This window comes from Penicillium subrubescens (assembly GCF_028828155.1).
Source record: "Penicillium subrubescens strain IBT 31985 chromosome Unknown utg000005l_segment0_segment0, whole genome shotgun sequence".
NCBI lineage: Eukaryota > Fungi > Ascomycota > Eurotiomycetes > Eurotiales > Aspergillaceae > Penicillium > Penicillium subrubescens.
Window position 1 is genome coordinate 4,993,540 of NW_026643155.1, and position 26,169 is coordinate 5,019,708.

A 26,169-nucleotide genomic window follows, 5' to 3' on the forward strand; every position below is an offset into this window, starting at 1 on the left:
CTTCTTTCTACCCTCCCGGAAACCCAAGAAAAAGACCTTGGCTGGCAGTACAGGACTATTAACTTGTTTGTGATCTACTGCCATTCCAATTGATGCTTATTGTCAAAAATATGGTATAGATACACATGTGTGTCATTGGCAAGATGTCTCGACGTCATGCTCATCCATCGTCCATGCCTTTGAGAGAGGTCTCTTCGCGGAACTTACAGCATGGTCCAATCCCGATCGTCTGGGACGCAACTGCAACGTTGGTCAAACAATAGTCAAGTTCGATCGTGTGGAGACAAGGTAGTACCGAATGACGCCATAGCTCTCATCCCACGTCAGATGGTGAAGCCCATATAGTCAAAGTTTGACAGAGTCGCCTCGGCGACCTCGTGGTTAATAGTTAGTGTAGGGTGTTGACCAGGAAGCCAAATGAGCAACCAGGACAGTATTTCTTGCCCGCAGACTGAGGACTAAAGCCGAGGCTCATTGCCGGCCCTTATCACATCGTTCTCGTGGGTTTTTGAATCGATCGGCTTGCAATAGATCGGAGTCAACCAGCGATCCCAGAATGCTATTTTCCTCTGCTTGTATTGAGTACTTTTGTACTTTTGCCCTGCGGGTCTGTCTAGTAGCCTCATACGAAGGCTAGAAGCGTATCGAGTCTCAATGCGTTGACCCCCATCGTATACAGTGACAGATCCGTCCACGATTCATTAGACCTCTCAGTAGTTCACTATACGAACCTACCACATTGACTAATATGCAAGGACCACCCGCTGTCCCATCTCCATGTAGAGAAATATGACCTTCCCCTCACTGTCCTGGATGCCACTATAGTATCGACAGATTGAGGAGTCTAGAAGCCTGTCGATGGAACGATACCCCTAAGTGGCGTCCAAGTGGCTTGAGTCAACCGCTGGAAAGACAAGAGTCGACCAATACTTGAGATACTCCCCTTCGGTTGTCCTCTTCGTTCAACTTTGACGACCGATCTGATGAGGTGCGGAACCGACATGAAGTACATCGACCAGATTTTCGGCCGTAATTCGGAACGCAACATCGGCAGATAGCCTAGATACTACCGGGGATGTCTTTGGATCGGATTTTACGAGTGAGAGGATGTATGCTGGGACTGCTACCGATCAGTGTAATGCATCACGACAGGGATAGATGGATGTTAGTAATATGTCCAACGGAGGGAGCACCAAGGCGATCAGCCAGAGCACAACTAGAGTAGAATAGCCAGGGTCAGGCTTTAACCAACGTTGGAATTTGCGGCTGTGGCGTATATCAGGATAAAATATCAGGACTTTCCTCCGTCACTGAAGGAAAAGGAGATCCGTCCAGGCCAGGCGATAGCGGCCGTGCTTAGTACGAGTTCGTGGTGAAGGGCAAACAACTCCGGCACTAGCACCTGAAACGACTGGTTCTGGCTGGGTTCACCATTCGTTCATGCAGGAATCTAATCGTGCTGACATAGAACCTTGTAGTCTATTATGTTTGCAGACGACTTTTTTCTAAGCGTCAATATCACGACAGAGGGAGAAAGAATTCGAATAGACGACTGGATCTTATTCATCTTCAGTTTGGACAAACGAGAGGAGTCCGGGAGGCAGCCACAATCCTCGAATGTATGCTGTATAGGCAGTAAAGTAGTATCGGGAATCTAAAAATGCCATAAACAAGAATAATTCTACAGGTTAGAAACGCCCCAATGCGCCTTGTAATATTTCCCTCCCGCTCGATTTCATCCAGGAAAAATCCAGAAACCCGTAATCCGGCGAAGCCGATAACGCCATGACCAATAATCAATATCCGTGTACACAAAAAGAGGGAGCGGAATCTAAGTCGGACATTCCAGCACTTTCTCAGGCACATTAGGAGCAGACTGGATTTCTTCCTCCAGACTGAGACTGCCATATCCAGTGTCATTACTCGCGGACCTCTCGTGTTGGAGGGGCTTGCCCATGCGCGGGTCTTTCGCATCGTGGTCTGCGTCACTCTGAATAGATTGCTGGGATCCTCCCTGGCGACGCCGATGACGACGTCTCCGGGAGGGGAGGGGCTCGGGCACAGCTTCCAGATAATCATCGACGTTGATGCCCGCGTCGGAGCAGACAGTCGTGCAGGACTTGACAATTATATCAACGAGACTAGAAGAAAAGCCGTAGAAGGCTGGATTGTAGGCATTCCGGGCCCAGTAAATGAGCTCCGCTGCTACGCGACCCAGGTTTGGAATGTCTCGAGGACAAATTGCAAGCCTACGTCCGACGGAGCGGGGCTTTTCCTCTGCCTCGTCATCCGCAGAGGAACCAGCCTCGGAGACTAGGGAGGATGAGGCTGAAGAGTCGGACGATGCGATATAGTCGACATCAGAGGCCAGCAGGTGCAAAAGATGGTAGACAGCGGAGAATCCGAGTAGACTCAGTTCGACCGGGTCAATTGGGAGCTGATTGAACCAGTTGATCGCCTTGTGGATGGTGAATGATGCAGGAAGACATGTCTCACCCGCAGAACGAGACGTCACGATCGCTGCAATCATTGCACAACGCACGGCGACAGAGATTTCATCGCGGACGGAGACGGGAAGCGAGGAATCAAGGAAGTTCGCAGCGTGGTTCTTCTCGCCTTTATCCTTTGGTAGCGCATCAAGAACGGCGCTGACATTCTGGACTCGGCCTTGTTCGAAGAAGACTGCCTTCATGACGAGAGCACGGGTATAAGCTGCGGAGAGTCGAGGGGCCGCATCGAGGGCCATCCGAATCTTCTCCTTGAAGCTGTCACGGCTCAACTTGGAGGTCGGGACACCTTCACTCGCTTCCAGGTACTTGAGGAGCGCATTCTGAAGGAGGTGGCTAGACCACCAGGCAGCAAGAGCATCGACGGAACATTGGATGGCCGGATCTTCTTCCACGACATCTAGCAGCACTTCGTCATCGGCGGTGCCCTCTTGCGTGGGTCTGTTCCAGGTGAGATTGACTGCGCGTTGGATGATACTGTCAATCATCACATCTTCGCAGTCGAGCTTGAGAAGGGCAGCCAGGTGACTGGGGAGTTGATCAGGGTGACCCTCCGGCAGTGCATCGTTGATATCCCTCGCAACCGCCCACTGGTATTTGGCCAGGGCGCGGGCAATATCGTTTGAGACATGGAAGGTCCAAGATCCAGGCTGACCGACTCGCCATAAAAGAATGCGAACGTGCAAAGCCTTGAGCATCATCCGCATGGGGCTTCGAGGCAGAGTACCGGCGGCGAAAATGGTCAGCACAAGACGACTCTTGCTGATCTCAATATCGCCACCCGTAAGCTGAGCATCAATAGCAATGTCCCATGTTTTGACACGGCCCTTCTCATCTTCCTCGGTGATACCGGTTGCCCACGAGTACAGCTTCCATCCCATGATGCATCGCAGAACGTACTCGAAGCATCTCGATGTCACCACGTACCACTCACGGAAGAACCTGTGACGTGGAACACCGACTCGTTGCATGCTTGTCAGCCAAGCCTGCCGGCGGAAGTCGCTAGATGATGACGGTGCATTTTTGCCCTCCGTAACAGCCTTCCCATGCGGGCGCTGGGTGATGGGCTGGGCATTGAAGAGGTAGACGAAGACGATGAAAGCACTCCCAACAACGAGAGTAGCAAGCAGAAGAACGTGGAAGATGGCTCGAGTGTGCCACGAGGACCAGAAGCTCTTCATGTAATACTCGATGTAGCGAATTTTAGGCAATTGCAAGCGACTGAGCAAATTCAACGGGACGGCAAGTAGCCCCTTCTGTTCACTCTCAGATTTGTCCGACCCAAAGCCCTCAAGAACCATCAGACCAGCAAGTGCCCCAAGCATGTACTTGTTAGGCATCTTCGACCGTCGGCGTGATCCCTCCTCGCGACCATATTCAGAGGCTCTGGGTGTAGACTGAATATAAGACTGAGAGAAGATTCCACCGCTCTTTGCACCCTCCTCTCGCATGCGTCTGAACGCATCAGGGACTTTGATGAGGCCCTCTGGTGGGTTTGTGGGGGTTGGGGAGGTCTCATTGATTTCCTCGGGGTTGGAGAATACACTGGGGGAGGTACCGGAATCGCTGGAAGCAGTGTAGTTGCTAGGCGAAGACACGGAGGCACTTGAGGTAACAGCCTGATCGGCTGCCTTGTCCACTTGACGGAGCCGGTTCTTCAGAGCTGTGTTTTCATCTTCCAGTCGTTTGTTCCGGATCTCGAGGTGTTTGATGTATTCGGTTGCCTTTGACAGGATGGAAGCTTTGTTTAGCTTGTTGGCGGGAGTGGCACCGTCGGCATCTTCGTCGTCCTCGTTGGAATCGCCGTTGGCATTCCTCGTCGCTCGAAGGCTCGGCACACTGTCACGTAACTCTGCAATTTTCTCGTTAAGGTTGGCTCGATATCGTTTCTCGATGACGTTGTGAGCGCGCTTCTTCGCAGGCATCTTTTTGCCCGACTCGACAGGGCCAGTAACTGTAGTGGCGTCGTCATCGCTACCAGTCTTTCGCTTCCGACTTGTGCCGACACTGGAGATTGGAGATACAAGGCCTAATTGCTGGTGGCCTGCGATAGTCGAAGAATGTGTGCCATTGATACTGCCATTGCGGTTCAGCCCGGTGTGATTACCGGATGGTATCTCCATAAGACCGAGTGGGAGGTTTGGAGAGAATTCTGCAGAGTGAATCTGACCGGGAGAGCTGGATGTGGTGGTTGGGGAGACGAAGGGGAGGTCCAATGCTCGGCCCATGTGCTTTTGGTTGCTTTCAGTGAACATGGGCTCATCCCATCGCATCCACTGGGTCCAATCTTGGCTGGGATCTTCTGATTGCGAATACATTGCTTGAGACTCATCCCCGCCCGAGTGACGGCGGGAAGAGAAGAGTTGAAAGTCATTGTCCATGCCTACAGACGCGGTGTCCGGGCATCTACGGCGAGATTCCTCGGCCGATGTGGATGCTGATTGAAATAGGATGGCGATGTATACGAGACAGGGTAGTCAAAACTAGGCAGCATGTTAATATCTAAGCCTGCAAGCAAGTCTTTGGACAGAATTTTTGGACAGAATTGAGTCTTCGGCTGTCAAGGTGCTGGGTATGATTGGGCCAGACACCTAGCAGATAACAGACAACTCGAGAAACTTACAAACCAATAGAAAAGCCCAGTTGATGGGCTTGGGATAACAGATATGATTCGGCGTGTAGGGACGTGTGAGATACAAAGTCTTGAAGGGGGAAGTGTCAGAGTCCAAGTTCAGGGCAAATCCATTTGGGACAGCAGGCAAGCAGTTAGTCAAGAGATACCCACCCAGTTCAGTCGCAGCCTAGGCGGGCCCTTGTAACGGGGGGGGGGAGGGTGGATTCTCAAGTCAATTGGACCTTCCCTGCAAAGGCGATCATCTCCAGGTGGTGATGTGGTTGTGGACCGGACGACTCGCACCAGGCAAGATCGGAACAGATATGAGGTACACAGAGTATAGAGGCCTTTGATAATTTCCTGTTCGTTGTTGAGTGAACGCGAAACGCGAAACAATGCTGGCAGCCACCAGCGAAGTTCGACGGTAGGCCGACTGGGGCAATTTGAGTCGTCGTATGATCGCGGCTCGCCGCAGTTCCGGCTGGCCGGCCAGTCGGTAAAAGTGTACGGTAACGGTAATGTGGCTGAGTAAGAGGGGAGATTGTGGGTAGGCTGTGCGTTCACCTTCGTTATCTGACTGTATATTACACCCTTTTCTGATTGGCCCCCTGGAAAGCCCCCACTCTCCCCTGATGACTCAGCTTTTCTCATGTGATTTTCTCGCCTGAGGATCATCCTTCAGCGCATCTAGGTGCATAGTTAATTAATGATTCCTTCCATCTTTCAATATTCAACCCAAGACTACAAACGAGATTGAAATTTTCGCTCGGAATTCGCTCACCGATCAGCAGGATGTTTTTTTTGGCTCTCCACTGGGTGCCACCCAAAGACCTCGAAAAATCAGAAGATGCCGCGTCTTGATCTTATCTGATCGTGCCAGTCCCCACTCTCCCTACGCTGGTAGGCCCGGAACTCGAAGGAACGGCGAGTCTCACCAATCCAATGCTCTTGTCCATTCTCAAGGAAAGTCCTTGTGGGTCGAGGATCCGGTGTCGGTGGATACATCACTCAAAAAGCCCCTCACTCGAAAGCAGACTAATGTAAAGGCGTTCGCCCGCACCTAGACAACTCTGCGTCATAGGGGCAGCAGCTTCTCCAGCCCCCAATCGGTCTTCGTTCGGCGAACAGAACCTTCAAAACTACGCAACACCATATCTCGAGCCATGGATCATCTTCTTTCGTTGGGCTGATTCTGAAACTATAGATACAACCCTATCGTCAACATGCTTTATAATGCTTTCTCGGTCACAGCTACCGCCCCCATCAGCTCCTCCACCGTCCTCTTAACCGCGTCCCCGGCCTCCTCGTACGGTGTGCGTGGCTTGAGTCGCTCCAGCGCTTTGTCGATCCCCGCTGCTGGTGCCGAATACAACGCCACCGCATATTTCGTCGATGCGATCCCACCCTTGCAAGGTGTCTCAGCTAGCGCCGAGGCCCGCTGCAGCTCCATGGCTTCAGCCAGCTTCCCAGCAGTGAAAAGTTCATACACCTTCGAGGCAGTCTTCGGGAAGACATTGGCGAAGGCGGAGATGCACCCAGCAGAGCCAACCGTTAGGCCAGCGATGAGGAAATCCGACTGTCCTCCAAAGATTGCAAACTCGGTCGGGCTGAATGTCGCAGCGAGGCGTGTGATTTTGCCCACTGAACCGCATGTCAATTTGACGCCGACAATGTTCGAGACTCCATTAGGGCTAGCGGCGGCGGATTCCCGGACGATCTCTGTGATGGTCTCCGAGTCAATGTCTACCCCGTTGCAGACCCCCGGGAAGTTATAAATGAGCACAGGTAAGGGGCTTTGCCGTGCCACGTCTGCGAAAAAGCGCTTGACGACATTCATATTGGTTGCTTTGCCGAAGTAGGCCGACGGCAGAACTAACAGATAGTTGGCGCCGGCAGCTGCTGCATCATGTGCTAGCTCGAGGGTTTGCTTGGTGGAGTGTGTACCCACGCCAGCCATGAGAGGGTAGTCGGGTCCAACTGCTTCGCGCGCAGTTGCAATCAACTGTGAACGCTCCTCGCGTGTCAAGAGGAAAGCCTCGGAGTTTGTGCCCATGATGACCAGGCCAGCCAAGCCACTGCGCGACAGGTATGCATAGTATTTCTTCTGTGATTCGAGGTCCAGGGTATCAGTGACTGGATCGAAGATGGTCACTGCCGGACACCAGACACCTGATTTGGGGATGCGAGGCTGTGAAAAAACTTGGGGTGCTTGTGATCCCATTGTGTCGACCTGGGGGGTTGACAATATATTTCTAGGCGTAGCTGTAGTAGGTCGAAATTTCTTGGCAGCTGTGTAACTGGCTCACTCTCGAGAAACGTAGCTTATTGCAAGAAAGAATTTGGATACTTGAAATAATTTAATTAAACAGTTTAATGTCTTTTATGGCAGATGTTGCTACTTAAGTTGGAATTCATGCGGGGTCAGGTAAGGTGGAAAAGTATCCGCGTCGGAGTGTCGCCGATAGCTTCTTGACCGGGCATGATGCCGAGTGCTCGAACTACCTAAGCGTGGAGAACAACGGCGAGTTCCCGAACTGATGTAGAATAACCTTGTTAATGACTGGAATACCTAACTATGCTATTTGAAAAGTGTGAAGACAGAAACAAGAACCAGAGTGAAAAAAAACTCGATCTCACAAATGCGATCAACGCACAGCTACCAATTCACTGAACCTTATAACAGAGGTCATTTCCGTATAGGCTATTGGTAGAAGCTGGGATGTGGAAACTAGTTAATTACCTACATTTGAAACCTGACATCCAATTTATGTAGCAGAATTGATCGTTCTCAGTGCTGCGATGCGTATTAGCTGACAACTCCCTAGCCCTTCCAGTGTTTCACATACCTCAATGTCCTCCCATTTCTCCCAGCCACGACCACGAACTTCGGCCAGTTCATCCATGGAAATCTGTTTACCGGTGGTGAAGTACCCAGCATTGATCTTGGCGTCAATCTCGACTCGCGAGTCACTGGGGATCATTTCATCGGGAATGGGAATACGCTCGAGGATCTTGATCCCGGAATCCACAATGGCATCATGCTTCATGTTGGACATGGATAGCATGCGATCGATCTTCTTGACACCGAGCCAGTGGAGGATATCTGGCATCAGCGCTTGGAATCGCATCTGGGAAGTGATGTGTTAGGGCAAATACTTGGAGAAAGGTGGAACACAAGGAAGTGATAGGTTGTACGTACATCCCGCACTCCGGCGATATTCTCAGTTCTCGTAAAGTACTTATCGGCAGTATCTCCGCCTCTCTTTCGGGCGTTATAGACGAGATATTTGATCACCTCACCAAGGGCACGGCCTTCCTTGCGGAAGTAGATGACCACGCCACTCCCGCCATTCTGTGCTTCGCGGATCGCTTCACGGATACCAAAGGCCAAGTATGGTCGACAGGTGCAGATATCGGACTGGAACACGTCGCTACCGTTGCACTCATCGTGAATACGAAGCGCCAGCTTAACATTCTCATCGGCCACTCGCTCGGGGGTCCGAAGATATAAACAGTAAGACCACCAATCGGTGGAAGGAATACCTTCAAGTCGGGACGGGTGATCAATTCGGGATAACTGCCACCTGTGTGCTCAAACAAGCTACGACGAAGAGTGCCTTCATCAACGCCGAATCGCTCGGCCACACCGGGCAAATACCAGACCGGCTCTACTGCAACCTTTGTCACTCGCACCTCGCCAGACGAGTCGACCACAATAGAGCCATCCACCTCGAGCTGCCCGTCACGCACAGAGTCCGCAATTTCCGCCAACTTCATGTTAGCTCGTGTCACCGCCATTGTGGGCCGAATGTCCCAGCCCGCCTCCAGCTCCTCCTTATACTGGTTGAGAATATCATGACCGTATGGGTCCATTGATACGATCTTGGTCTTGTCTGCCCACGCCTTTTGCCAGGGGAAGTCAAAGGTCGGCTGACTGTTGCGTAGATCGGGGCGGAAGGCCGCATCCAACTCGCCGGAAGCAACAGCCAACGCGTTGTAGATACTGTAGCTCCCGCCATGCGCACCGATGGCATTGCGGCGCTTCACGAGGTTACCGCTGCGAGAGACCACCACGGGGCCACGAGATTTGGCATCTCCAGCACCCCATTCCAAAGGCACAGGGTCAATACCACTTTGACCGGGGTATGTTGTCAACTATTGCCAGTTAGCGTCCCAAGCTCCCAGTAAAGCCCTCCAGGTAGTTCAGTCCTACAATGATATGCTTGCTGTAATGCGACTTGGGTGATTTAGGAGACGGCGGTGTTGGTTCCGGCATTTTGGCAATAATTTCAGATTCTAGCATTATGGAGGAAAAATGAAAAGAAGACTTTGTTGGGTCTTGAAGAAGCTGGGTGAATGTTGAAAGGGTCACACTGCAGGGGGGACCGGCCATGTGACTTCCCCCGCACGTTATCAGCTTATCTGCGGCGTTGGAAAGCGGCGGTCACCTAAAGTCGCGTTGTTATCTGCACGCTGCAATCTCCCTGCAGTTTATCTTGGCTAAGAGGGGTATCGATGGATGGATGCTACCTGTACGATGCAAGCTAGACAGGCAATGGTCCCTGATTATTGTTCTGGTCCCACCGCTATACAATCTCTCGGCTGCTATGGGGCGTCCGAGATGATCGACCCACACCCCGCTTAACTTCGGAATTCTCGGGGTTCCGCCAGACTTGCCGGACTGGTGAACACCGAGCAGGAATTGCCTAGCCAGCTCTGCGTTTCGCCCTGTGAGGACTCTCGCGGGCTGGACTTTGCGATCGAGAGGGTATGGAAAACATCAAGATTCATCTTTATCATCACTCATGAGGTTTGTAACCATACAAGTGCGAACGACTGGAAGCCCCGACGCTAACCTTGCTGTTAGTAGTGCGCGTCGTCGCAACGGCAAACCGGCCTCGTGCGAGCCCTGCCGACGCGACAAGGTGCGCTGTGATCATGCATTGCCCACATGTACTCGGTGCAAAGATCGCGGAATTGCGGCGCGTTGTTTCTATCACCCAGCGCCCCTGACCCGAACTAGAACGAGGCAGATTTTCCCACTGGCAGAAGGGGTTCCATTTGACCGTGCGGCCCAAAGCAGGTACGTCCCCACGTAGATCTAATCTGGAATGGTGTATTGGCCGTCGGGAACCTCCGATATCTGCATAATTGATCTTCAATTGCGAGATAATACAATGGTGCTAATCTAGGCCATGGCTGTGTTTAGGAATTCCCAGTCTGGCGAAACTTCCTCTAATTCGAATCTACCAAATACATCCAATGAGAATACATCGTCGCGAGAGGTAGGATCAAGGTCTAAACCGCTGCTTGCGGGGTATTTTGGTCCTACAAGTTTCGTGTCTCCTCTGACTGACGATGTGGACCTTGTATCTGCTGGCCAGGGCTTGGACGTCGTTGAAGGTACACAGCGTGTCCTGCCACCATACTGGGTTCAGAAGATTTCGGAGATCCTGTTGACTCTGGGGGATTTCTCCGCTATAGAGTCCCTGCTGCGCGAGTATTATGACCTGAGTCAGAGTGCCGCAATCCCTGCGCCATTCATCCTGAACAGCATTGGCCCTTTCAAGGCAATGTGTGAACAATGTCCCCGTGTAAGGAATATCGAGGACTTGACATCCTCAATCACTGTACGTATAATTCAGAACACAGCAGAGACATTTGAGGTCGCGCCAACTATGGCTGGAAAAGACTTCCATCAGCTCTTCACGGGTCCGGCTATCCGGCTAGAAATGATTGGAGTCATCTGTTCCATTGCTGGTAGAGCCCGGTATCTGGGACTAGCTCGTGATAAGTTTGACGGCCAATCGTCGCCTATCCAGTTCGCGCGAAAAATGCTGGCAGCTAGTGATGCTGCCATATACATTTGCAAGATTCTTACACCGCTGAACGATCTGACGATCTGGCTTGTGCATGAGAATCTTTTGCTTTCTGATTCGATCAATGGAGATTCTAGTGAGTGCCCTGCTCTCAGAAATCTATCCGTATATTTGCTAAGCTATTAATAGGCCCTCATTGTTGGAGCCGACTGGGCGACCTGTCGACAGACATCTTCGCACTGGGTCTGCACCGCGACGCGAAAAGCTCCGATCAGCTCCCAGAATTTCTACTCGAAGCGCGCCGTAGGCAATTTGCTGCCGCCTACCAACTTGATAAAAGCATTGCCACATTTCTAGGACGTCCTCCTAGGATTCCCTTACGCTATTCTGATTGCCGAATGCCTCTCGACATTAGCGATGATGCGCTTGCGCCTGAAGATACGAATCTTCAATATTGTCCCACCGATCTTGATGCCAACAATTGGAATGTTCATGGTGTGTTCCAACGCTCCTCGTGGATGAGAGTACGGTTCATTATTAGCATGTTTCGTGACGAGATCTTGGAGGTCTCGTTACAGAAGGTTACGCCACAAACAGCCCATCTGTTAAAGTGAGCAAGTCCTATCTTGATATGTGGAACAAGGGCTAATATTGTCTAGTGATATCTCTCACCGCTGTCATTTAGCGTGGGAGTCTTTACCTGCTCATCTGCGATATACACCACACTGCTGGGGGAACAAATACCCCGTAGCAGTGTGTCTTCTTTTGACTGTTTCCTATCTGGCATACTTGTACAACGATTTCCTCATCCAGAGGCTACTAGCAGGCAAGAAGAATCCTAGAGGAAGCACGGCTCTGCTCTCTGTGAGCGCTGGAATATTATCGTCTGTTCTCACTATTGGAGCACAGAGAGAGCAGATGGTAGACATTCGACCCGATTTTACTTGGACAGTGAGTTCGACCTTCACTATTACACTATGCTGTTCAAGACCACTAAAAGAGTGATCGCTGTTTCTAGATTCTCCTCTACGGGTTCCCGAGTGCCAGCCTCCTTATAAAAGCCCTTCAGCACCAAAAGCGGACTGGTGAACCGTTTCTCTACGAAGGCTCTCGATCAGCCCTTCTTCGCAACTTGAGCGTCTTTATCTCGCACCTCGAGACCATTGTCCGCCCAGATAACTCAAACTACGCACTATTTCAAAGGGCAAGTCAAGTGTTCTCCAAGATCATTGACGAAGTCCTTGAGCCCCAAGATACTATTGTGGATACCGAGATTAGCGATGCATCACTCTTTGACTTTGATCAGATGATCCCAGTGGACGGCCTGGACTTGTTCAACACCATGGATTTTGGGGTTGCCTTTAATCAATGGCTATTCTGATTACGATAAAATCCCATGAAAATTAAATGTATTAGGGTACTAGCAGTCATAAGATCCAATGAGACAGTATGCAAAGTCGCGAAAATGAGCAGTCGCTCGAAAAGAATACTGGGAAGCACATTCCACAATAGAGGTATCCAAAGTGTATCAACAAAATCACTATTGCAACTCATGACTTCTCTCAGTCTCATTCACAGAGACTGTCTTAGCCCGAGTGTCCGCACTGAGCTCCGTTGCCCGATCTGTCTGAGGTACGACATGCGCTGGCGGAGGAGAATATGCTTGGTGAGGGTATCCCTGTTCAGGCGGGGGATAGGCAGACATAGGCGGCGCACCGGGAGTACTTGGAGGAGGAGAGCCCGTAGGAGGATAATAAGGACCCTGAGGGTACTGTGCCTGAGCCTGAGGAGGCGGTACTGGCCCAGTGAAACCCAGAGCCTCAGCAGCAGGATCACGACGATTAAAGAACTTCTTCAACCACAATCCCACCTTTGCACCACCCGACATAGCCTTCCATCTCCCCTCCAGCCAAGTTTGTTGATCCGGCGTCTTGGCATCGTACTTCTTCACCGTGAGAAGGAGGAAACAAGACAGAATCGGAGCCAGGAATGCCCAGGCGTACGGCAATCCACGTCGAACCTTTTGACCGACCATGGCGCGCCGGAAAATGATCCAACTCTCGATAAAACCGATGATGAGGAAGAAGCCGAACCAGGAGAAGAAGATGGCTAGGACGAGGCCGACTGGTGAGATACCCCATGTATAATGGCAGCCGTCGGAGCAGCAGTATCCGCCTGAGAAGGCCGAGCCACCGATATACCAAGTGAATTCGTCACAGCCAGCATGGCTGCCACTACTGCTGCCACTGCTGGAAGAGCTACCGCTGGAAGAACCACCACTGTAATAGTTTCGCACGCAAGAAGTATATCGCGCCGGCTTGAACTGCGAGCTGACAGAAGCGAGGATGCTGCTGGGGACATCGCTGGGATTGAGCATCGCCCGGGTATAGGTGATCTGGTTGGTGATGTACTGGAATGTCTCCGTGCTGGTGACGACAGTCGTAGGACGGATCAATCGTTCCGCGTAGTAGTTCATATAAACCGGGATAGCTGTCGTAAGCGTCGCGCTTGCGGTATAGGAGCATGATGCAGGCGCCGTGTATGTTACATCGACATAGTATTGGTAATAGTCGTTGCTAGTGCCCACTGGAACGCCCGCTGTAGGGGCAACGACGAGGTTGATGGCCGTCACATCGGAGCTGTAGCCCTCGATTGTGGTGAAAGTGCTGATTACCGAGGGGTTGGTTGCAGTTGGATTAATGGGGATGAATGAGGTTTCGACGAGAGGAGCCCTCGTGAGATATGAACGGGTTAACCCCTCAACGACGGTTGTTTCGAATACCTCGACATATTGCGTTCCAATCCACGGAGTTGCGTTGGATCCCGCGAATAGTAGCGAGATCAATAGGGCGATCTCCGCGCCTGTGAATAGCCTCATCCTCATCAGGCCCGCTCTCGGTTGAGGGAGGGTGTTATTTTCAGATATCAAAGAGTGAAAAGGGGTCAGAAGGAAAATAAACCAGCAAGGTTTCTCGGAGGATCTAATCTTGTACATAAACCTTCCTCGTTTAGAACCTCTAGTTACGCTTTGCCCGATTAAGGTCCATGGTACGAGGGTGAGGGTCTGTCCAGAGAAGAGAATTCAAGAATAGCGTGCAAAGGAAATTAGGTCAAAGAGCCCAAACCATCAAAATAAGTAACTCTAATGCTTTAAGCCACTTTGATTGGCATATATTAAAGTAGACGCTATCCATATCTAGGCAAGGGTCTCGTATTTTGACCTTGGCGCTTGGTGGCCGAGAAGTTCTTGGCCCAAGCGCGGGTGAATACGAACTGGCCAAGGCTGTGAAGCCGCTAGTCACACAAATATGGAAATTGAGTGTGACCTTGAAGACCCTGAGGTTCTTCGCTTGGGGCTCATTTTGAATTTGTGTGCTTGCTCTGCGCCTGTCAGCCCCCAGGCAAGGAGAACTGTGGCTTCACTCAGACGCCCAGTGATCATAGGTGGAAAGGAGATTTCCACCACCTGTAGTGGTTTTCAAGTCCACGTCCTTCAGCATTCGATTTTATAGTTTAAAGCGTCTCAGTTATGTGATGAGGCATGCAGCTTTGAAATAATGGGTCCTATACAAAGTTTCCGTGTTATAATCCGTTGAGCACATTTCCCAAGAGGCATGGTGACTTTTCAACCTTCGAACCACAGAGAACTTCAGTGCTGGTGTCCACTTATCAGATCTATTTTGAAATCTACCCCTCCTCTTGCTTGGAATCTCGAGCATGGGTTTCATCGGGTCCACTGGTTGCCCGATAGATAAGACCCCGTACGCGGAAGATCAATCTTTGTCTTTACAGTAACTCGCAATGTTTGGCTAAGCGCGACAGCCTTGACAAGGCCTAGATTATCGGAGTGTGTCGATCATAATACTGAACACCCGGAAAATTGGAAAATGAACTGTTGATTTGGTATCTATTATCTCTGCTTCAGAAAGTCCCCAGATCATAAGCAAAACGCGGTGGGGAAAAAGAGGGATTCGTAAGTCTTTCGTGTATGATCATAGCCACAAAGCCCATCAGAGGGCACCCATCCTCCATAGCCATCTGGATCATTGCAGGTTTTCTTGGTGCCGGAACTGCGGTATCTCCATCACGCCTCACTGGTTCTGGGCGAACTGAGCCTGGGCACGAGAGTTCTTGATCGTCCGCTTGATGATCCGCTCGACCTCATCCCAATCGCTGGTGTCAATGCGCTCGATCTGGCAGGTGAAGTGCTGCTGGATCTGGCGGAGCATGTCCCACTCCTCCCGGTTGGACACAAAGGAGATGGCAACACCGATACGGCCGAATCGACCAGTACGACCGATACGGTGGAGGTATGTTTGGTAGTCGGGCTCACGCTTGCGGTTAGGACCAGAGACCTCTGGGATGTCGTAGTTGACAACAAGGGAAACGGTAGAAACGTCAATTCCACGGGCAAGGACGTTGGTCGTGATGAGAACCTTGGCCTCGCCATTGCGGAAGGCATCGATGACGGCATCACGCTGGGAGCCCTCAATACCACCAGTGAGGGAAGCGACTGTGTGTCCTTCGGCGGTCATGCGCTTCTCAATCTCAACGGCGGAAGCACGAGTCTAGTGAACATGAAGTTAGTGAATATACAAGGGCATGGTCAGGATACAAAATACGAACCCGGACGAAGATGATGGATGAGCCAACAGTCAGCAAGCCGTAGAGCTGGACGAGGTTGCTGTACTTCTCCTCATCGTTGCTGCAATCCATGTACAGTTGCTTGATACCCTCAACAGTCAACTCCTCGTGATGAAGGGTGATCTCATTTGCGTCTGGGGCAAACTTGGCAGCATAGCGGTGAACGTGGGCCGGGAACGTGGCGGAGAAGAGGACGACTTGGATAGTGCGAGGGAGCATCGACTTGACGCGGATACACTGGTCTCCAAGACCCTGCTGATCAAGCATGTTGTCGGCCTCATCCAGAACCAGCACCTGGAGGCGGGTGGGGTTCAGGATGCGTCTCTTGATCATATCCTGTACGGTACCGGGAGTTCCAACAACGACAGAGGCGGTCATCCGGTTGGGCCGAGCGGAAGCATCGGCGGGAACTGCAGTTCCAATGCTGAGGCCGTCAAGGAATTGACCCATCGAGTGCACGACACCGACAATCTGACGAGCCAGCTCACGGGTTGGAGCGAGGATCAGGGCTTGAGGAGTGGCCCGCATTTCTTCTGTGGAAAGGTCGACACGGCTCAGAACGTTCAGGACGAAGGCAGCAGTCTTTCCAGTTCCGGATTGGGACTGTCCCACAAGGTTCTTGGGGGGATTGTGCATCAACAGCGGGAGCGCACGCTCTTGCACTTTGGAAGGCTTGCGGAAGTTCATGGCGGAGAGACCCTTGAGGATCCGGGGGTCACTGCGATAGGTCATATTGTTAGACATGAATCTGTATTTCGGGTCGGTAATTAACTAACAGTCCAAGGTCCTCGAAGCTCTTGACAGAGAACAGGGGGTTGTTCGGGTCCGCCTGCAGGTCGCTGAGCTTGACCTCGACCTGGTAGTCGGGCTCCTGGAGGGATGATCCCTGGAGTGCAGTTCCGGCACCATCATCGGTCTGCTTCTCGGTGGATTCTGTGTTGCGATAAAGCATCAAGCGTCAGTGTACTGTTAAAGGCGATAAATGCGAATTCTGGGGCGGTTTGGGCGCATCTAAGCAAAAGGTGTCCTGACAGTCACGTAGGCTAACTGTCGCATTTCATTATGGTGTGATACCGCGTGATCCGTGAAATGGTATCAGCTGCCATGTGCCCAATGGAAGATTCTTTCGCGAAGAGGGGTCATGTAGATTGTAGAGAATGCGTAGCGACTGAGGATTTGAGCTCGTACCCGTGGTTGTGGTGGGCTGAGAAGGCTCATCTGGCTTGGTGATGCGGTCGGCCAAAGAGCCGCCGGTCTCATTGTTCTCAGCGGACATTGTGTGGGGTCGAGGAGCGGGTTGTCGAGATATTGAAGAAGTAAGGATGGGAATTAGATAAAGTAGGTTTGGAGAGGTGAGTTGGCACGTAGTAGTGGAAGCAGCAGAGAGGTAGAGGGGTGTCGCGGGGTAGTTGAGGAAGGAAGAAGGATTGAAGCTCGAATGCGAGGGAAGTGAATTTAAAAGGAAAAGAGAAAGCTGAAGGTGGAAGAAGGCAGCAGCTCGAGATGAGAGGCAGCAATCTAATCACCGAAAGAGGGTGCCTATGAGGAGAGGAATGAGATATTCAGTAGAAGTTGAGAGTTGCGGCGCAAAAACAGCAGAAATGACGCCGGCCGATGAGGCAGATACCGGACTAGTCCTATTTGGGCAAGAGTGGAAACTGTATGGTATTGGCCAAGATGAGTTGCTTGTGGTGACACCTACCCGCAAACGCAACGTGGACGTAAGGTATTGTCACAGGCACCGGCGATGCTCCCCGCCTTCTCCCCAACTTGGGCGTTGCGATCATCGTTCTTCTGTCCGAATTGGCTTCTTACTCGAACGAGTAGTCGCGTAACCTGTTTGCCCTTCAAAATACTACCAAGTGGTCTATTTGAGTCAGGCTACTCATCCAAGGCGACAATTTGTTCTCAGTATTCGAGACCCCATCATTAGCTCATGCGTGATTTGGTTGCGACCTCACTACGGCCATGGCGGCAGCTGACATTGCTCCCCAGTTTGGAGCGGAGCTAAAGGTAAGTCGCACTTGTGATATCGTTGAGGTGTTCTCTAGGCTGATCTCATATCTGGGAATAGGACAACTTCAAACCAGTCAATGCGTGGGTACGTTGCCCGCATCCGCTCCCTTCCCCGCAAAGAAGCGTCATCATACCTCGTGCCCGAGTCTGGAGTTAATGTATTTGCGTCGCACAGGTATCGAACGGCATATCGTGGCTAGACGAGATCCAACAATTCTATCGCGAGCGAAGCGCCATCGAAAAGGAATATGCGGCGAAGTTGTCGGCACTATGCAAGAAATACCATGACCGCAAATCCAAGAAGATCAGCTCTTTGAGTGTCGGCGACACCCCTTCCTTGACCCCCGGGTCCCTCGAAAGTGCTTCGTTGACGACGTGGACAACCCAACTGAATGCTGTCGAATCCCATGCCGCCGAGCGAGACAAATTTGCGACGGAATTGGTCGGACATGTGGCAGAACCGCTGAAACACGCTGCTGCTCAATTCGAGGAGATTCGCAAGTGTCATGCTGACTATCATACCAAACTGGAAAAGGAACGCGAGGCTTCTTATGGCGAATTGAAGAAGGCCAAGGGTAAATATGATGGTGCTTGCCAGGAGGTTGAATCTCGCCGGAAGAAGACGGAATCATCCTTCGACCATGGCAAAGTCAAGGCTCAGAATGCATATCAACAGCAGATTCTCGAGATGAATAACTATAAGGTGCTATTTTTCCGACTTTGAAACGGCCGTATCGCTGATTAATTGTTCGCGCAGAATCTCTATCTTATCAGCATCAATGTCACGAACAAGCTCAAGGAGAAATTCTACCACGAATACGTCCCTGAGGTCTTGGATGTAAGTCCGCCCTATATTCTTCTATCCTTTTCAACATATCTGAACAGTTCTGATTTTTTTTGGATAGGGATTGCAAGATCTGAACGAAACCCGAGTTCGAAGACTCAATGCATTGTGGTCCCTTGCTGCGGAACTCGAAAAGTCCTCCCTAACAAACTGCTTAAACCATTCCACCAATCTTCTGGCGGAGATTCCTCGCAATGATCCTCGACTTGACTCCATGATGTTCCTCCAGCACAATATCTCCCAATCACAGGAGCCTGCGAACATGGGCTTCGAGCCTTGTGCGGTGTGGCACGATGATGCATCCATTATTACCGACGAGTCAGCCAAGGTATTCTTGCGCAATGTACTTGGAAAGAGCAAGACGCAGGTACGCGAATTGCGGGTTGAGGCGGATAAGAAGAGACGCGAAGTAGAAAATGGCAAAAAGGCGCGCGAGGGCATTCAGCAAGGCAACGACAAGCGCAATGAGGTCGACGTCGTGCGAGGCATTTTCTATCTGCAGGAAGCTCTACATGAGGTGGAACGGAAGTGGGTCACTGCGGAGGTGGAAACATCCACTATCATATCCGTGGCAGGAGACTTGTCTCTAGGAGCCAAGAATCACAATTTCCGATCGCAAACCTTTAAAATCCCCACAAACTGTGATCTCTGTGGTGAGCGCATCTGGGGTCTTTCTGCCAAAGGCTTCGACTGCCGGGACTGTGGTTACACCTGCCACAGCAAATGTCAGATGAAGGTGCCTGCCGAGTGCCCTGGCGAGCAAACGAAGGAAGACAAGAAGAAGCTCAAGGTCCAGCGACAGGAGCAAGCTGGGTCCGTGCCGGCAGTCGATGGTGATTCCGCTACAGCATCCAGTGCTGCACCATCTCTTACTCGCCAGAACACCATGAACTCCCTCAGCTCGGGATACGCTGCCAGCACCGCTCGATCGGCCTCGGTCACCAATGTCGCAGCGCAAGCGACTCCCGAAAGCCCGGCAGAAGCTGCCCCTGCTCCTGTGGCAGACACAAAGCCCGCTGCAGCTAAACGTCACAGAGTCTTGGCTCCACCTCCAACTACATACGTGAGCCCGCCGCCTATCGCCGAGTCTCCAAGATCACAGGAGCCGCGGGGTAAGATGGTTTACGCATTCCAAGCGACTGGAGCCGATGAGGTGACAGTCCATGAAGGGGATGATGTGGCCATCGTCGAGCCGGATGGTAAGTATATTTCTCTTTTTCACTGTACTTGTAACGATACTGACCTTATTGCAGACGGATCTGGCTGGATGCGTGTTCGCGTGGGCTCGCAAGAAGGTCTCGTTCCATCCTCATATGTTGAGGCTGCGCCAACGCCATCACCCGCACCATCGGCAAGCCCGGCGTTCACCGACCGACCGGGCTCAATATACTCGAACTCCTCTGCCTCATTGGCAGGGAGTGCGGCGCCGAAACGCGTGGGCCCGGCAGTGGCGCCCCGCCGCGGCGCCAAGAAAGTTCAGTACGTCGAAGCCTTGTACGATTATGAGGCGCGCAGTGATGCAGAGTGGTCGATGGCAGAGGGCGATCGATTTGTTCTTGTGACTCGTGATAGTGGCGATGGGTGGGCAGATGTGGAGCGTGGTGGACTTACTAAGAGTGTTCCTGCAAACTACATCCAGGAGGTGTAGACCAGATCTCGTGATGTGTATAGAATAACCTGTAATACAGCACGGTCCACGATGGTGGTTTTGGGGGGATGCCAGTCATGCTGGCCTTTTTTTCATTCCATTTTGGTCTTTTAATTGGCGTTCTCGCGGGTCCTCCAGCGTGATTTGCATCAGCAAGGAGATATTAGTTTTTTGCAACGCATATTTGTGGTCATACTGATTGACTTTTGTCTTTCGAGCGCAATTCAGTCGGTAGTGGATTTGAAAAATTTTGCCAATGGCGCTATATGACTCACACCATGGACCCTTGAGCTAGTTCTCTCACGCCCATTCTGAAATAGAATGTAAACAAGATAGCGACATGCCTGGTCATCTCAATCTCACCAGCTAACATTTTCACAAGGATCCTCTCGATTTGATCATCACCCGCTTAAAACAACCCCAATCATAATCATCAGTCATAACATGGACTGCCACATCGGCAGGACTGCCAATGTTATTGGGACACAGCAGGGTAGCCTGTGTCTAAATGCTCGAATCCCGTCTCTGGCGACCACATATACCTTGACCAATCCTCCACATGGAAAACCTCATCGGTCAAACCCACATCCATATCATCCAGATACTCCAAAGCTCCCTCGTCAAGCGTCAGCGCCGGATCCAGCGGGAAATCAAACGGATTAACACCATCCAAGGGGCTTATCAAGGGCACATTCTGTACCAGGCTAGGCCCGGACACGGACGAAGACGCCGGAGCGAGGGAATACATGGGGTCAAACATATCTCCGCATACCACCGGGTCAAGCGTCAGATTCTCTAGCCCGGAGCGTGAAATACTCTGGCTAGATCCAGCACGACTAACCGCAGCTGAAACCGAAAGTCCAGCCATCGAGGAAGAAGTAGAAGGATGGGCATAACTGCCGCCGCAAGACTCATTTCCCGAACCCTCCGAACCCGACCACTCCCCCACACTACCACGGACCTTAGTGCGGCGCGAAGAAGATTGCGAACCGCGAACGGGGGTCTGAGACGACGACACAGAAGCCGCAGAAGTCGACCCGGAGCGCGAGACCTGCGCCGACGACGAGCCGGGCGTATCTTTGGCGCTACTGCTACTGCCCGAGGGTCGAGGCGCGATGGGGAGAAAGCCGTTGGAGCTATGATGGCGCGGGTATAGTCTTGCGTGGTTTGCTTTCTAAGAACCAAGAAGGAACATCAGCACCATGCCGTCTCGCATCTCTTCTTCGCTTTGATTTCGAAGATCTGCCCTTCCGGTGGTGGAAACGGCTGGCTTTTTTGTGTGTGTAGTTGCGTTACTTTTGAGGTTGGAGATTTGAGCTCCGCTTCGCGCTTGAGTCGCGCGTGTTCTGTGGGGGCCTCGCAGGGCGTGGCGTTGCAGATTGAGCAGGTTGCGAAGGGGCGGCCCTTGCGTTTGATGCGGATCAACGGTCGATCTGGTGAGGTTTTTGATTTGTAAGTTAAGAGAGTTTGAGGTTTTCTTTTGATGTGCTTGTGCTTGTGTTTGGTAGCGTTATGGTGGCGGAGTAGAAAGCATATTGAGTATAAAATCATAGTTTTTCGAATAAGGTGTATGGAGAGAAACTATGAGAAATTGAAATACTCACCATGATGTTTGCAACTGGTCACTCGGTGACCTCGAATGCAAGCTTCGCAAGCCCACTTCTGACCGTCGATGAGCATCCCTCGTTAAGATTAAAAATGAGCAAGCATAGTGAGGATGGGCTCATGAGCCTTTATACCTTTCACTGTCGCAATTGATCGGCTAGGCCCGCCATATTTTTTCCCTCAAATTCTGATTATCGGATTTCCGTTTCCCGTTATTATTTTTTTTCTTCATTTGATTATGATTTTCTGGGAGGGGGAAAGGTAGGATTTGGGAGGGGCCGTTTATGCGAGAGGGAGCTATGACATACACAACCACACTAAGATCAGTACGTGGAAGGTGTACCATGTACCTATCAGGTAGTGACTGGATTTCTGTCTCCAATTTGGCGGACCTGGCGCCGAGTGGTTCCTGCTGTGTCCAGCAAAGTCCATACTGGCTCTAGTAGTTGATTTGATTCGAGGCCACAGCCACAGGATCGACCTGGATGTGGGACTGGCTCGTGCATTCGAAGGGTTCCGTACGGTTAAAGTACTGTTTTGGTGGACGTTGACCATGGGAGCTTGGACCAGACATATTTTTCGGTGGCTTACGCTTGCGGTACTTTTGTCATTCGTCTTGTTATTGCATGGGAGATGTGGATCGTAGCCGAGCACCGAGCAGGTAGCTCGTGGCTCTTGGAACTATGACTTACAGGAGGGCGTTATACCAGCTACTCTATACCTGCTCTACACTATAGGGCTATAAGCGAATGATCCTAAATGAATTCTACGTGGTGAATAAGACGTTTTGGCTTTTGGGGAACCAGTTTTTTGGTCTTGATTTGCTTAGTCTTATCCGCTCTGGCTGCAACACCGTGAGGGATTTTTCTCACACCTCGGCTGCCTGGAGATTGGAACAGTTCAAATGTTCCCGCGCCAACAACGCAGTTTGATCACGACCAGAGTGGAAATTGAAACGACCGGGAATCCCCCTCCCTCTAGGGTCACTTTTACATAGAGTACAAAATGATAGGGCCTGGCTTATTATTATTACATAGTCGATAGGCCTTTTGTTGGATGCCGCTGACTCCCCCGGACTGCCAGATCGGTGCTAGATCTTAGCTACAGATAATGCCTCATACATATCCCGTGCAGCGGTTCGGGAAGGCTCAGTTTGTTGTACCGAGGTGGGACTTGGAACAATGAAGTGACCCTAGTCTCTGCATTAATCAAAGTCTTAGCTATCTAGTTCCAATTGAGGTGCCTAGGAAGAGATTGAGCCCCCTGACCATCATTTGACGATTATCTGCAAACTGTAGATGGCTGTTTGTAGGCAGGCAAGATGGTCGTCGCTCCATCAAAATAGGGCTGATAGATCAAGTCGAAAGATGTACCTATTGGTGCTTGTCCATGATCTCACACGTTGACTAGCTTGTTGCCAACACCCAATTTTTTCCTTGCATGAGCCCTGGTCAGCCATATCGGGCTAAATGCAAATGGAGGTGGCTGTGCCCGTAGCTTCGCTTAAGTGGCGTCGCACTGGTCTGTCTCAAACGGGATTTTTGCAACAGGCGCAGTAGCCTCAAGATTTCAATTCGGGGTATTTCTCGTGTTTCACAAGCTCTAAGGTTTATGTCTCGACACTGTGTTTTACATATGCAAAGCAATGATTGTCCTAAAGCTTCTCGGTTAACTTTCCGCGGCGTCCCTATAGATTAGGAACAAACGACCACAAAAAATAAGGCACTAGAATGGAAGAACAAAGCGGATTAATTTCGAGGCAAAATTAAAGAATATTAAGCTCTTTCACACCGAGCAAAACGCCCTGAAAATCGCCAGACGTGTACCGTTGGACCTGCCAACCTGGAAGTTTGGGCGGATCTCCACCCGCCTCTAGTATGCGCCATTTTGTATACCTGAGGCATTTTTCATTTCCAATTGTTCGGCTTCAGGTGAAAGAGATTCCCTCTCACCGTACTTCCTTTGTACCAAAAGATGCGACCGACTTGCTGTTGCTGTGCCTGTTGAATTGATCACTCCACTCACCAAATGACACGAACCAAGCTGAAAAGCATCTTGTCATGGTGAGGGGAGGAAAGGAGAGGGGGCAAATAGCCAGCCGCACGGGAATGTGGACTGTTCCCTACCACGCCATTCTTGCTTCGATAGCCATCGTACCTCGTTAGGTTGAAGGGGTACATGGGGTACTCTCAAGGCCCCCAGAATTACTCCTCTTTCTCAATCCAGATTTTCCTTTTATCACTTCCCCTGTTCATGGGCGACGACCTCCTGGCAAAACATCGCTTTCGGAGTCGAAACCCTGAAACCAAGAGAATGAAAATGTGTCGGAATCGCCATGATGGTGCCTTAATTTGATCCTTCCATAGCTTGAGCAGGCCATTTTCATCTTTATATCCTGGAGAATATCCACGACGCCTGCGAAGAACTTGCGACAATGCCAATATGACATGATCCCGATCTTGGAATTTTCCACCACTCATCAGAAACAGGCAGGGCGTCGCCAGCCAAAGTCATGCCAAATGATGCCAATCAACTCTAGTCGATGAAGAAAGGTCGTCATTAAGGAGCAAATTATTACTTGCTCCAAGCTTCAACGTCGCTAGGTATCGAATTTGATCATGGCGAGAATGCGCAACAAGACGGCGCACCACGACGAATTTATAGTCTCGAGTCTGGCCCGAAGCCAGGTCGGTGTCATGATGATCCTCCCAGCACAGACTCGTTCTTGTTCGCCAAGATATATTGCGCAACATCCCAGACCCTACCGTCGACCTAGTGCGACATGCCGGATGGATGGCTGCTAATATTCCCGCGCTCTGTCTGTGGCTGACCGCCACGACAGGGTTCTCCTGAAGGGCCGAACCGTCGTCTCCCGTGGCGGCACGGCTTTGATATCGCGTGTCTTTGACAAGCCGCGCCCGCAAAAAGCAACTAGAAAATATCCGAGGCACCTTATTCCGACATTGTCAGCATTTCAACATGCGACGCAGGCCATACATAGCCTCCCAACGCTCGGGCCATCATTGATCACCAGTGGGCATCACTGATCTGAGCAGGGGCCCGCAAAATTCGGCGAGGAATACATACTTGCTTATCACCTCCCATTCGGAGTGCACAGCATGCATGCAAAACATCCAATCTGCCTTGCAAACATGAAGAACGTTCAACAATAGGCCATTCATTGTGCCAGCTCATTGATATCCTTTTTCCTGGTTGCGCACAGTCTTCCTTCTCGAAGACGGCCCCCACTTCTCGTCTCTGGACTCTAGCACAGTCCCATCTAAGGATCGTTAATTGGGTGCTCAATTGTCTATCACATCGAACCAAGAGACAGTTCGTGCCCTGAAGATCGTCGCAACGAATTAGGGTACAATGCCGAGACCCAACGTCATGGCGCTAGGGGCCCTGTTTACCAGGGGCCAGATTGAGCTGAGGCTATGAAACATCTTTCAAACGCTGAATCTGCATTCGCGATTTCTCCTCGTTTCCCATCCTCTCCAGGTACTTTTTTGAAGTGGTCCCCTATCGCTGTCGTACCAGCAAAGCTCGCTTGATGACAATTGACGGCCGGGTGCATTTTCTGAAATTCAAATCGGTCGCACTGTTCTTTCCGACACTATGCTCCCCATTTTGCAGGTCATGCTCGCACTGAGTCTCATGCCAAAACCCAAAACTCGGATTTGCAGCAGCCGGCACCAATGGAACATGTTATTATCTGAACGGAGACGTTGCTTCTGACCATGTTCCATGCAAGAGCGGAGACAACGTGGTCAATTACTGTGACAGCAGGGCAGTCTGCCTAAGCAATGGATTGTGTCTCCTTCAGGGAGACATGGGGCTCAGTCTTGGACGTTGTACCTGTAATGACCCAAGCTGGAGCCCAGCATGCTGTGCACCATGTCGTACGTATCGACTTGACATCTTCGAACCCGCACCTTTTCGGCAGAGAGACCTAACAGCTTTCTTCCTTAGGCGATGCTTACCGTGAAGGCTGCGTCCCAATTTTTCCAGTGACTTGGAACGACGTGAAGAGTTGGATAGTCAGAATGAGCCCAAGCATATAGATTTCAGTGCGGAGGAACCAATCGAGAGTAAGAGGCATCATTGATCGGTGACACCTTTTCCTTGAATTATTCATAGGCCTTTCAGCCCTCTTTCGTTCTATGTTCTTCAGAAGCGTTGCATGGATAGGTAGCTCAGTCTACAGATTATCTTTGACTGCCAATCTATTCTGTTCTATTGCCCACTTCGCCCATTCTTGCTGGTGCTGGAACGAACGTCACTTTTCTTTCTGTTCTCATTCTAACCCAAGATCAACATTATCTCTCGAAGGAGGGCATAATTTCATGATATCCTGGCCCCCAACGGACATTAACAAGTTGCCCAGCGGTCCGCTTAAGTAGCAATCATTCCCCGGTTGGGAATCAGGTGGTCCACAACCAGAAATTTGGCCCCCAACCTCCAGTCTCTTG

At 51.1% G+C, this 26,169-nt stretch overlaps 8 protein-coding genes across 8 annotated transcripts; 2 read left to right on the top strand and 6 right to left on the bottom strand.

Moving 5' to 3' along the window:
- Positions 1 to 1,831: 1,831 nt before the first annotated feature.
- On the bottom strand, positions 1,832 to 4,888 carry N7473_008340 (basic helix-loop-helix domain-containing protein; the record flags this gene model as incomplete). The annotated part of the gene is made up of 1 exon (XM_057154280.1): positions 1,832 to 4,888. One exon carries the CDS (start codon positions 4,886 to 4,888, stop codon positions 1,832 to 1,834), a length of 3,057 nt encoding a protein of 1,018 aa, XP_057008618.1.
- Positions 4,889 to 6,349: 1,461 nt separating this feature from the next.
- N7473_008341 (dihydrodipicolinate synthase family protein) lies at positions 6,350 to 7,342 on the bottom strand (the record flags this gene model as incomplete). The annotated part of the gene is made up of 1 exon (XM_057154281.1): positions 6,350 to 7,342. One exon carries the CDS (start codon positions 7,340 to 7,342, stop codon positions 6,350 to 6,352), a length of 993 nt encoding a protein of 330 aa, XP_057008619.1.
- Positions 7,343 to 7,505: 163 nt separating this feature from the next.
- On the bottom strand, positions 7,506 to 9,501 carry N7473_008342 (putative GTP cyclohydrolase II). The gene is made up of 5 exons (XM_057154282.1): positions 9,335 to 9,501; positions 8,665 to 9,276; positions 8,321 to 8,611; positions 7,968 to 8,249; positions 7,506 to 7,915 (listed from the first exon to the last, which is right to left on the bottom strand). Exons 1-5 carry the CDS (start codon positions 9,422 to 9,424, stop codon positions 7,910 to 7,912), a joined length of 1,281 nt encoding a protein of 426 aa, XP_057008620.1. The 5' UTR covers positions 9,425 to 9,501; the 3' UTR covers positions 7,506 to 7,909.
- A 126-nt stretch (positions 9,502 to 9,627) lies between these two features.
- N7473_008343 (fungal specific transcription factor domain-containing protein) lies at positions 9,628 to 12,377 on the top strand. The gene is made up of 6 exons (XM_057154283.1): positions 9,628 to 9,931; positions 9,989 to 10,046; positions 10,314 to 11,076; positions 11,130 to 11,550; positions 11,600 to 11,891; positions 11,959 to 12,377. Exons 1-6 carry the CDS (start codon positions 9,927 to 9,929, stop codon positions 12,319 to 12,321), a joined length of 1,902 nt encoding a protein of 633 aa, XP_057008621.1. The 5' UTR covers positions 9,628 to 9,926; the 3' UTR covers positions 12,322 to 12,377.
- Positions 12,378 to 12,480: 103 nt separating this feature from the next.
- Positions 12,481 to 13,824, bottom strand: N7473_008344 (uncharacterized protein; the record flags this gene model as incomplete). The annotated part of the gene is made up of 1 exon (XM_057154284.1): positions 12,481 to 13,824. One exon carries the CDS (start codon positions 13,822 to 13,824, stop codon positions 12,481 to 12,483), a length of 1,344 nt encoding a protein of 447 aa, XP_057008622.1.
- A 1,207-nt stretch (positions 13,825 to 15,031) lies between these two features.
- On the bottom strand, positions 15,032 to 16,860 carry dbp5 (ATP-dependent RNA helicase DBP5; the record flags this gene model as incomplete). The annotated part of the gene is made up of 4 exons (XM_057154285.1): positions 15,032 to 15,508; positions 15,567 to 16,302; positions 16,361 to 16,517; positions 16,773 to 16,860. The coding sequence occupies 4 exons, from the start codon at positions 16,858 to 16,860 to the stop codon at positions 15,032 to 15,034; spliced, it is 1,458 nt and encodes a 485-aa protein (XP_057008623.1).
- A 692-nt stretch (positions 16,861 to 17,552) lies between these two features.
- Positions 17,553 to 20,092, top strand: N7473_008346 (putative actin polymerization protein Bzz1; the record flags this gene model as incomplete). Its single annotated transcript, XM_057154286.1, has 6 exons — positions 17,553 to 17,597; positions 17,659 to 17,685; positions 17,776 to 18,303; positions 18,358 to 18,438; positions 18,506 to 19,643; positions 19,698 to 20,092. The coding sequence occupies 6 exons, from the start codon at positions 17,553 to 17,555 to the stop codon at positions 20,090 to 20,092; spliced, it is 2,214 nt and encodes a 737-aa protein (XP_057008624.1).
- A 475-nt stretch (positions 20,093 to 20,567) lies between these two features.
- Positions 20,568 to 22,179, bottom strand: N7473_008347 (uncharacterized protein; the record flags this gene model as incomplete). The annotated part of the gene is made up of 3 exons (XM_057154287.1): positions 21,697 to 22,179; positions 21,389 to 21,525; positions 20,568 to 21,266 (listed from the first exon to the last, which is right to left on the bottom strand). Exons 1-3 carry the CDS (start codon positions 21,770 to 21,772, stop codon positions 20,568 to 20,570), a joined length of 912 nt encoding a protein of 303 aa, XP_057008625.1. The 5' UTR covers positions 21,773 to 22,179.
- Positions 22,180 to 26,169: the final 3,990 nt, after the last annotated feature.

Coding starts and splice junctions, on each gene's coding strand:
- N7473_008342 (XM_057154282.1), bottom strand. CDS start 9,424: ATGCTAGAATCTGAAATTATTGCCAAAATGCCGGAACCAACACCGCCG. Junction 9,277..9,334: donor ATTACAGCAAGCATATCATT/GTAGGACTGAAC, acceptor AACTGGCAATAG/TTGACAACATACCCCGGTCA. Junction 8,612..8,664: donor TCACCCGTCCCGACTTGAAG/GTATTCCTTCCA, acceptor CGGACCCCCGAG/CGAGTGGCCGATGAGAATGT.
- N7473_008343 (XM_057154283.1), top strand. Junction 11,077..11,129: donor TTCGATCAATGGAGATTCTA/GTGAGTGCCCTG, acceptor AGCTATTAATAG/GCCCTCATTGTTGGAGCCGA. Junction 11,551..11,599: donor CAAACAGCCCATCTGTTAAA/GTGAGCAAGTCC, acceptor AATATTGTCTAG/TGATATCTCTCACCGCTGTC.